At 37.3% G+C, this 10,705-nt stretch overlaps 2 protein-coding genes across 3 annotated transcripts; one reads left to right on the top strand and one right to left on the bottom strand.

Annotated features, from left to right (window-relative positions):
* Positions 1 to 1,919: 1,919 nt before the first annotated feature.
* On the bottom strand, positions 1,920 to 4,883 carry LOC121793048 (mitochondrial phosphate carrier protein 3, mitochondrial-like). Its single transcript, XM_042191245.1, has 6 exons — positions 4,489 to 4,883; positions 3,378 to 3,739; positions 3,249 to 3,292; positions 2,634 to 2,848; positions 2,402 to 2,526; positions 1,920 to 2,317 (listed from the first exon to the last, which is right to left on the bottom strand). Exons 1-6 carry the CDS (start codon positions 4,777 to 4,779, stop codon positions 2,269 to 2,271), a joined length of 1,086 nt encoding a protein of 361 aa, XP_042047179.1. The 5' UTR covers positions 4,780 to 4,883; the 3' UTR covers positions 1,920 to 2,268.
* Positions 4,884 to 8,010: 3,127 nt separating this feature from the next.
* LOC121767725 (syntaxin-22-like) lies at positions 8,011 to 10,477 on the top strand. Of its 2 annotated transcripts, XM_042164064.1 has the most exons (7): positions 8,011 to 8,310; positions 8,380 to 8,473; positions 8,734 to 8,873; positions 8,955 to 9,032; positions 9,441 to 9,598; positions 9,677 to 9,777; positions 10,130 to 10,477. In XM_042164064.1, exons 1-7 carry the CDS (start codon positions 8,135 to 8,137, stop codon positions 10,193 to 10,195), a joined length of 813 nt encoding a protein of 270 aa, XP_042019998.1. In that variant the 5' UTR covers positions 8,011 to 8,134; the 3' UTR covers positions 10,196 to 10,477. The 2 variants fall into 2 exon arrangements, with proteins under 2 accessions (XP_042019998.1, XP_042019990.1); XM_042164056.1 differs by having other exon boundaries at positions 8,012 to 8,310; positions 9,677 to 10,477.
* Positions 10,478 to 10,705: the final 228 nt, after the last annotated feature.

Here is a 10,705-nt window from a genome sequence, read left to right on the forward strand (position 1 = left end):
ATGAACTAGTTCACAAATTTAAGAAAGAAGCTGAGAAATATCTTCATGTCCTTCAATCCAAAGAAGGAATTGCAATTAGCATGCTTGACATGGATGGAATTCACGAGTGGTGGTTCAAGTACAGGTTAGAATCGAACATATTCTCGTAAACAACATATTTTATCATCCAACATACATATATACATGTAAGTTGTTGTTCAATAAATTCCTGTTGAGATCCTAGATGTTCGAAGAACATAGGAAAAGTAAATGAATCAAATAGGAAAAGTGGCGTTTTCATGGTTTATATGAGTAGGCTTCCAAAATTGCCTAATTATTCCACTGCTTTCATGGTTTATGTGAGTAGGCTGCCAAAATTGCCTAATTATTCCACTGCATTTGCTTTCTCTCACATTCAGGGCTCGTTTGGTTTCTTCGTTTCGTCAAGAAAAAGATCCTTATACGCTCAAAACATAGTCATAAAATCTACACAACATCTTAACTTGTCATATCAAGTCAAGCAAACCATTTTTACGTGGATTATGGCATTGAAATACAAAGTATTGTGTCATTTTCAAGTTTTGTTTGCGTCTTTTTTCACTTGGTTTATGGCATCATCCGATACAGATTCTGGCCGAACAACAGTAGCCGGATGTATGTGCTTGAGTACACCGGTACGAACACCTTTAACCAACTTGCGTCATTTGCTTCCTTTGTGTTTGTTTGCTCCTTAAACCTATATAATGTGGTGGCACATCTCCTTAGGGGAATTCGTGTGCTCTCATGGTTTGGTAACCGACGACTTCATTCTCGTCTACCAGAATGTCGAAGACGGAAGATATGTAAGCAAAGATTTACATATGCATAGATTATTCACATTCATGTTGGATAAAAATAGTAACTTTGCATAATCTTGCAGATCATCGAGGCAAGAAAGAAAGGGCAAGATCTTGCACCAAGGATGTCCGACAATCTCGCGATGATTGGAGCAGCACCCGAGCTGGACCTCCTCGAGCTCCCTGATCTAGACTACACCGAGATGGTGTATGCGTATGACAACGACTTCTTGGACGACTCTCCCCTTGACTACACGGGGGACTCGATCAACTTACCAAACCTCGGATCGGACTCCTCTTCCGAAGCCAACAATAATGAAGACTTGGACTTCGACTTCGGGCTGTGAAAAATATTGAAACTTTTGGCTTGGAAAGAAGTGGGATGGGGTAAGTATTGGTTACGTACACATATATAAATACATAAAGCTAGAATAAAAAGTACCTAGTATCAAGAATAGAAGGTACTATCATATTTCTGTGACTTAAATTTTCTATAATCTATATACTATCTGAACTATATTTTGTTACGCGCTTTTTTTTTAAATTTAGGTAGTACTAGTGTGATTTAGGAAAAAAGTTTTCCAATGAGAATCACGCCAAATCAAATGGCCTGTTCAATAGATTGATCACGCCAATCCAATTGGTGTTTTTCAAACACGGAACATGTTATTTCATGGAAAAAAACCATCCCAATATCAATAATCAAATCAATCCATCTCTAATTCATGCCAGCTCCTCCCCTACGGCCGCTAACCGAGTACAGCCTCAATCCCAAGCCATTCAATTGGCTTTGCCATTTTTTATTTTTCCTTTTAAAGGAAGTCGAATCCACTTCAAATTGAAACTTTACTATTCATACTCATTATGTGAGTGGGCGTTTAGCCAACACTTTAATCATTTTTCCACCTCAAATCTTATCGAACCAAACTGTACTTCAAACTTTGATTAACCAAACAGAAATAATGTCTTGCAATTCCCAAATCTTTTTAAATGAGTACTGTAAAAATGCCCTAAAAATCAAATCAAATCAAATGCCGGTAACTATCATCACTATAAAATAAAATCAATAAAACAAGCTAATCCCACCGATAATGAAATCACAAATAAGAAACAAAAAACAATCAAAAACTTGTATTCTCAACGATGAGGAAATAATTGACCAACTCAGTCATTTGTCTAAGGAAAAAAGTAGAAGTTTGTTGCAGTGGCTAAGTTTGAACCCTGCATACATTTTGCCAATTATTTTAAATTTTGCAGGGAGTCACTTTCCCAAATCCTATTGCGGCATCTAGTCTACAAGTTCGCAAATATGCAGAGTACTCATCTCTTCAAAATCAAATCAGCCAAAAGCATTAGAAAAAAAACCCGCCGAAGGTTCGATAAACCCGAAAGAATACTCCCGATCTGTTGATGGCGAGCAAAGTTCGATTTTATGATGAATTTATGTAACTTGCTATGCCTTAATAGGCTCGGCTGCAGGAGCAGCCCCACCTGTCGTTGGCCTGAAAGTTTTGAAAAACGAATGTCAGCGACGAATGTGGGGAGTTAGTTGAGTCATAATGTAACAGCAACGCGAATATACTTACAGGCCAACAAAAACTTTGAAAGCATCATAGATACCCCACTGGGCTCCGGTGAGAGTTCCAATCATGACAATACGAAGAGGAAGTCCTCGGGTGAATAGACCCACGACCCCTATCTTCTTTACAGCCTTTAGAAACAAATAAACAAACAAGAATATAAGGGAATGTGGAACACATAAATGGCAGGTTAAATGTTTTGTTGAGTCGAAAAAACACAGGAAACAAGAACACTTACATCACCAACAGTTGCACCCTTGGCATTGTTGAGGAAAGAGACGAGGTTGTCAGCTGGATGTGATACAATGGCACATAACACACCAGCAATGTATCCACCACCAAAACTCACACCAAGCTGGAGGGGCTTGCTGCATTCGTTTTTAGGTGTGGGGATAGCATGCTTGTAGATCATCTCCACAATAGTCTCGAAGGACGCAAACTTCATCATTGTGTCTGCAGGTTAAAACGTTAGCTCTCAGGTGAGATAAAAATTTCTTACACAAAGCAGAATAGTGATAAAGATGACACAAACTGGTATATGTATAGACCAATCAATCAGTTGACGGGCAACAAATCCAGTCTATGTTGGTCAACAAGAAAATGTTTTTTGCTTCAATTTACGGACATCCAGCCTGGGATGCACATAGTAAGTGTGTCACCCTAATACCAATCACCACTTGCACACAAAGCACAAAATAAAATTTAAGAGTGAATGATCACATTGTTCTTGTAGAAAGCAGTTTACCATCTTTATGGAAGAATTACTTATTCCTAGTAGCTCCCTATCAAACAATGTTTACAATTCACAGATAAAGTACCAGCAGAAGAAATAAAAAAGAGGTCCAGAACTTACATGGAATTTGACGCCCCCATAGAGGAACCAGGCCCTTGTACAGTCTGCAAGGGTTGACAAATTATGACTAACATAACTTCATATCAAGTAATAGAAGGTCAAAACAAAAGCATGAGTTATCTAACATACCCTAGAGCTCCTTCGGATCTCACAAACTTGGGAAATCCATCAGACAGACCTCTAGCAAATCCAGGCTGAGTCTGAACCCGAACTTTCACAGCTTCCATAGGGCAAAGGGCAACATCGGCAATCAACTCAGCGGATGCAGAGCCGGCAAGATAGATGAGAGTCTTGTACTTAGCTGCATTTTCTGGTCCAGCAAGGTCGGAATAGTACTTCTTAAAGAATTCATAGAATCCAAACTTGCATGCACCCTGAGCGCTGTAACCTAGGAGAGTAGGTACCCAGCCCCTGAAGAAACCTTTAACTCCCTGCTCCTTTAGTAGCACTCCAAAACCTGATGAGATGCTCTTGTACTTGGCAGGATCAATCTGGCAACATAAACAGCATAGACTTAGTTTAGACTTGAGTTCCGATGCCTAATGCCCCATTACCAACCTTCAGCAGACACTTTTCCAGTTATTTATTTTGTAAGATCAATCACTTTCCTTCCATGATACTCAAACACAAAATTCTGTATGTTATATCTTCACCAATATATCAGAGAATATTCTTCGTTAAATAAAATGATGAAAAATCAAATGAGCTATTCGTGTTCCTGATTTCAGAAATCATCATATTTGGTGAACATCCACAAAATTCAGAGAGTGTCGGATACTCAAATCTTCACGAAGATACCATAGAATGTGTTTTGCTATAAATGGATTAGAAACCAAATGCGCTATTCACCTCTTTGATTTCAACAAACATCGCATGTTTCTGATCTAACAAAATCAACTTATATACTTCAATTATCATCATGATTAAATGAGAAAACACAGAGTCGAACATAGTAACATCAATAGATAAAAATCAGGTCCTAGATCATGAAACTAGGCGTGTTTGATTCATCACCAGTCTCAACAAACCTTGAATTTAGATTACAACAACAACAACAACAACGATCATAAATAAAAACAGAGAGCACGTAGATCTAATCAACAAACTAGTCAACACAAGTAAATGGAAAAGGATTCGTCAGCAACGAGAATACACAAAGTCAAATGCATCTTCTACAAGATATGCGACACAATCGGAACAGTAATGAAGTAAAACGAAGCTAGGGATAACAGATCTATACCTGCATATTACATTTGACGAGATCGAGAGGAGTGACAGCCATGTGAGTAAGGCCGCAGCTGAGAATTCCACCAACAGTACAGGCGGCGTAGAACTGAGAAGAATACATCTCGATCTTCCCTGGCTCGCTTGGCGCCTGAATCATGAATCCGCCGCTGGGAGCGGAAGCCGCCGCCGCCGCCGGCGTAGTGGAAGGAGATGCCATTTTATGGAGATTTAGGGGTTTGGAGGTGAAAGAGGAGCTGTAGAGATAGGACGGGATGAGAGACTGGCGGTCGGAGGAGAAAGCCATGGGCGGCGGTTCTAAGGCGGCTCCTCCGGGAACGGTGGTAGAGTTTTTTCCAATTGAAGAAAGCCAAAAGCAGAAAGCGCAGCAGTGTTATTGGGAAAGGAAATCATGCGTAATTTATACTACGACCCATGAATATGAGATTTGCCCTATATCCGAGTTTACTACAATGCACCGGTCGTTTTGCCTTACCTACAGCTAAATACGAAGATTATGATGGGTAGTATAGTCATTATACCTCGTCCATAATTAATACAGAGAATTGTAATTTTAAATCATACTACTAATTTTTAGTTATTTTTACTTTTTAGTTTAATATAGGAGTTAACTATATTTCACTTTTCTTTTAAGTTTATCCTATATTAATATTTTCATTATTAAAAAAAATTCTCTCACACAATAATATAAATATTATATTTTCTCTTTTCACCTTACACATAAAACAAAACCTTCTCAAATCTCGTGCCTTCAGGATGTGACATCTTTTGTGGGTCGAAGGGAGTATTATTTATTTTTCAGTTTTGCACAAAAATGGTGTCTAATCTTTGCTTTATTCTCCCTATGTTCACCATTAAAAGTCTCATTTCTTGACAGCTCGGGTTTTAAAAAATGCTAAGAAAAAATGATAGTAAAAAAATATTAGAATATGGGTCACATTTGTATATATTAGTTTTAAATGAAATGTGAGTGAAATGAGTTGGTGGAAAGTGAGACTGTTACCATTTATAGTATAAATAAATCGAGACTCCTATTTATGGACGGACTAAAATAGAAAAACAGGATTCTTATTCGCGAACGGGGGGAGTAACACTTTTGGTACCTCATGACAAAAGTAACCCTATGTACCAAACACGTGCTTTTTGGGTCTTACAGTATATCTTTGGAAATTTCGATTAAATATGAGTAAGAAACATGTTAATTTATTATAGTTTATAATGTCAACCTAAGCAAGCAAGCAATCTATGATATATAGACAATAATTCGACATATGATTCCAATTAATATGCGATACGAAATATCAGATAATCAAGCCATCTGCAATATATAAGCAAGCAAGTCTGTCACGTGGCAAGCTAAGATTGAATCTGCTACTAAATCTAATGGTCCTCACTAGTGGTACATTGTCATTTTAAAAATGGTTGTCATCTTAATACATTCCATAATAAGAATAATTATTATTATAATAATACTTATTTATTGATACTATAATAAACTTTACAGTTTTAAAATTTTATTAAGATTTTATTGATTAATTATTAATTTATAAAATAACAATACTCATTCTGTTCCTAAAAGTTTGTCACACTTCTTTTTTGCACTCGTTCTGTAAAAATAATAATAAATAGTTAGAGTTGAGAGAATGTATAGTAAGAGACATGATGATTTAATTAAGACTTTTCTCTACATTATTCTATTTCTTACTTTACTCTCTTTTCATTTTAACTAATTATTTTATTGTTATAAAACGAGTGCAGAAAATAAACGTGATAAATTTTCAGGGGCAGAGTGAATAATTATTTATATGATTCACAATTTAACAATGATTACTTTTATAATTATAATATTGTTATTTATTATAATAAAATTAAGTATGATTCATCATTTTAGATTGTTTTTATATTTTTTAAGTAATATTAACAATAATAATTATTGTATAAATTATACTGCACTCCGTTAAGAGCACCCACAACCGTGCTCGCCCACAACCGTGCTCTTGCCAGCGAGCACGGTTGTGGGTCCGACCCCACTTTTTCTGTCTGCTCTTAGGCAAGAGCACAACACCCACAGCTGTGCTCTTCCGCAAGGACGAGCACAATTCAATTTAAATAAAAACATTTCCATAATATTAAAATTCATTAAAAAAACCGAAATAATATTACAAATTATAAATAAAATAAAAGACATAATTAAAATCCTAAAAATTAAAAATTACATAATTAAAATCCTAAAAATTAAAAATTACATAATTAAATTTGTAAAATTAGAAAACCCACTACGCGTTGCCGAATTTCGGCCACATGTGTTTGATTAGGTCTTCTTGTAGCTCAACGTGGGTTCGAGTATCGCGCATTGTATCGCCCATCACCGAAAGCTGCACGAACGCCCTCGCAAAAATTTTTAAGACAAAGGATTCCAGTGGACTCACCGACATGCAAATACTCGTCGAAGAGGTTGGCCGTCTGCCCAGTAGTGAGTTGTCGGATGGCACACGTACACTCCTGCAACGCCGAGATACTTTGTCGACCGGCTGCATCTGGACATGTTTGGAAGAATTCAACACGAGCGGACAATGTGTTGACAATACGCATAAACAAGCGCTTTGACATGCGAAAACGGCACCCGAAGTAATCTGCCGGAAACCGCGACGGGTCGGCAAAATAGTCAGCAACGAGCCTTTCGTGGGCTCCCTCCCGGTCACGATGGATGTAGCGGCGAGTTGACCTAGTTGGTCGAGGAGGAGGGGCGGAGGTATTCGCTGCGACATATGCTTCATAAGCAGTGCGATGTTGTTCGTAGTATTTTTGTTCTTCGCGCTCAGCTTACGCAATGAGATGAGTGAAATCCATTTGAGGTTTTGAGTGAGAAATGAAGGTGTAGATAAGTTGTATGAAAAATATGAATGAGAGATGTTTTGATATGAAAAATGGATGATGAATGTGTGTATTTATAGATGATTTTGGGGGAAAAAATAAAAAATAATAAAAAATACAGAAAAATGGGCAAAAAAATGGGCATTTTGTTGGGATTGGGAAAATACTTTTTTTGGTATTATTTTCGGTTTTTTTTTTTAAAAAATTTAATTTTTTTTTCCCAACGGATATGCCGTTGGCCAATCACACGCTGTCACGGACGTGCTCGATGCATCGAGCAGCGCGAGCGCAGCGGCGGACGACGTCTTCCGTGCCGCTGGCACGGACGGACGGACACCGTCCGTCCACCGTTGCAGATGCTCTAAGTCTCTTTAGTCTTTATGTCTTTCAATATTTTCCTTTTGTCTACAGATATACGCATTTTTATTCGTCTCATTCTTCTCTTACAATATTTTAGTTGTACTTTTTTATTTTATCAAATCATAGACGTTGTGTGGTTTTAAATTCTCTATTTTTATCGCAAATGAAGTGAGTAATAATAGTAGTATGTTTCAGAAGGCGGCTATGAAAATACATGAATATGAATAGTTTTTGGTGAGGTGGCCCAAAATAAATGGTGCCGACATGTATATCAGTTAAATATTCAAACGGCCTAACTGCGTGTAAAGTCACACACTACTATTATATGATTATGATGAGAATTGAGAACAAATACAGATACAATCAGAGTGTTGGGTTACGAGAATCGCACCAATTTCAAATACAAAATGAGCTTCCAAGATGTTGGCATTGGCAGCAAGCCTACACCTGCCGCCAATAATCCATCGGAATCCCAGGCCGTCGCTGCCGCCTTGTTTCAGGCCAACACCGCCCTCGCCGCTTTCCGTCGCCTTGTTGATGCCATCGGAACCTCCAAGGACACCCCCGATCACCGTCTCAAATTGTTCGTCTCTCTCACTCGCAATCATCCCCAATTTCATTCTTCTCTTATACTGCTACTCTCACTATGCAGGCGAAGTACAAGGCAACGTATACTGGACTTGGTAAAGGACGCCTCTGCTAAGCTCAAGTCCCTCACTGAATCCCATCGCCCACACGACCTCCATGTATGCTCCTCTACTCTCTCGCTAACGATTTCACCCCTCATTATACCTCGAATTTTACCCTAGACCTCTTCTAATTCAATTCGAGCTTCGATCATGATTCTAGGTTGACTTTTGGTTGAGTAAATATTTTAATCCTACTAGTTAATTGGTATTGTTCAACTATGCTCACAGCAGCAAATTTCATTTGTGGGGAAGTTACTGTTTCTTTTTACTTGCTTAAGAAATGATGGAGTAGTTGAATGACTGTGTTTTTTATTCAGCCAAATAGGAAAGTTCAAGATTCCAAGCTTGCTAAAGACTTGCAAACTACTTTGCAAGAATTTCAAAAACTGCAGCACCTAGCTTCTGAACGTGAGTCTAAATTCTCTCCTGTACTTCCTCTTCCATCCTCTATAACTATGTAAGAAAAGCTCGACCTTCTTTCAACATGCGTTGCTCGTTATATACTGTTATCAATTCTAAATCCCCCGTTTGCTGCCAGTTGTACCCCTGATGACCAATATGCAGAATCCACCTTTGAAAGGGAAAATGATGACTCGTTTCTCATGGAACAAAAGAGGTGATCATGCTACTCTAATGTTGAGTGTTCACAATGAAGATGATATATCATTCCTAAAACTACATCTTCTTGTATATTGTTTTCAGTGCTAAATTATGTGTTTGAACAACTTAAAAATCTCTATTGCCAGCAATAATGTTCAACTGGAAAACCCCTTACCATGCTTCTTATACATGAAGATAAATTTTAAACCATAGAATGATTGACACTTGACAAGTTGTTTCCCCAAATGAATTGCCACTTCAATGATAACTTGTACTCCATATTATTAGAAGATACAATTGGGAAGGTAAAAAAGGTATTTGCTAAGATTCTATAACCTCGTCAACTTTGTAGCAGGAGGCTTAATTTTTCAAAGTTGTTTCTGTTGGTATGGCATTTGTCTGTCTGAGAATCCTAATTATCTAGACAGGAGATTCGGTTACTGGACAACGACGTTGCATTCAATGAAGCTGTTATCGAGGAAAGAGAATATGGAATTGAAGAGATTCAGGGCCAAGTTAGAGAAGTAAATGAGATGTTTAAAGACCTTGCAGTTTTAGTTAATGAGCAGAGCAGGACTGTTGGTAGAGCTTCTAACCTGACAAACTCTTGCCTTTGTAAACCATTATGTTTCATGAGCATCTCTCTTTTGGTTTGAACAGACGACATTGAACATGGTATTGAGGTTTCTGCTGTCTCAACGACCCAAGCGAAGCTGCAGCTCTCCAAGGCATCGAAAAGTGGAAATTCTAAAACCTCTTGGGTGAGTGGAATTTATCTTTATAACAGTTGCATTTGTCACTTGAACCAGATTGGTGATTTGACCCAGAAAATATAGAGAAAACTGATTTTTGGTGGCTATCTTCACTGAATGCCATTAAGGTATACAAAATACAATGATAATCTGATAAGGTAGTACTTTCTTATGTATGCCAACTTGAGAAATGGAGAGGGGAGAAAATTGAAGCCCACCTTATGCCTAATATTTGGAGGGTGAGGGAGAAGGGGAAAGAGAATGGGGACTAGCTTCTGCAGAAATGAATCTTGGTTCATAAATGTTTAAATAGCTATGCATGTTTTTATTATACTATTACTCATTTTGGCCTCTGTGATAGTGTTGGTGGATGCTGGCAATTATTGTGATCATCATCCTGGTCATACTACTCGTTCTTTTTCTGTAGCATGATGTATTCATCGTCTTCGGAGCTACAGACCTCTTCGTTGTTCGAGCATATGCTGTATATATGTAGATTGCATTGTGTAAATTATTCGATTTTTCTACTCATTTTTCTGCTACCTTTCCAGTTGTTTTAAGGTGTAGTTTTATTAAATGAAGAAAGATTGAATTTGTATCTATATTCTTAAATTTGTCACAGTAGAAAAGGTGAGAACTCAGAACTATATAGTTGACAAAATCCTTGTGTAAAATAGTTTCATCTTTCAAATTTATTGTTTCCATGTTAGATTATCTTGTTTCTCATCTAAAATGTGGTTTGCTGTTCATATATATTTATAGTACTAGTAGGACTACTTTTTTTCAGTACTAGAGGGAATATAATTACAGAAAATTAAGTTTGTAAAGAAAAAAAATACTATAATGAATTAAACTAACCTTTCATGGCAATTATTTGTACATACCAATAGAAATCTATGATGTATTTGTAAATGTTTAATGAATTACTGCTATAATC

This window comes from Salvia splendens, chromosome 2, assembly GCF_004379255.2.
Source record: "Salvia splendens isolate huo1 chromosome 2, SspV2, whole genome shotgun sequence".
Lineage (NCBI taxonomy): Eukaryota > Viridiplantae > Streptophyta > Magnoliopsida > Lamiales > Lamiaceae > Salvia > Salvia splendens.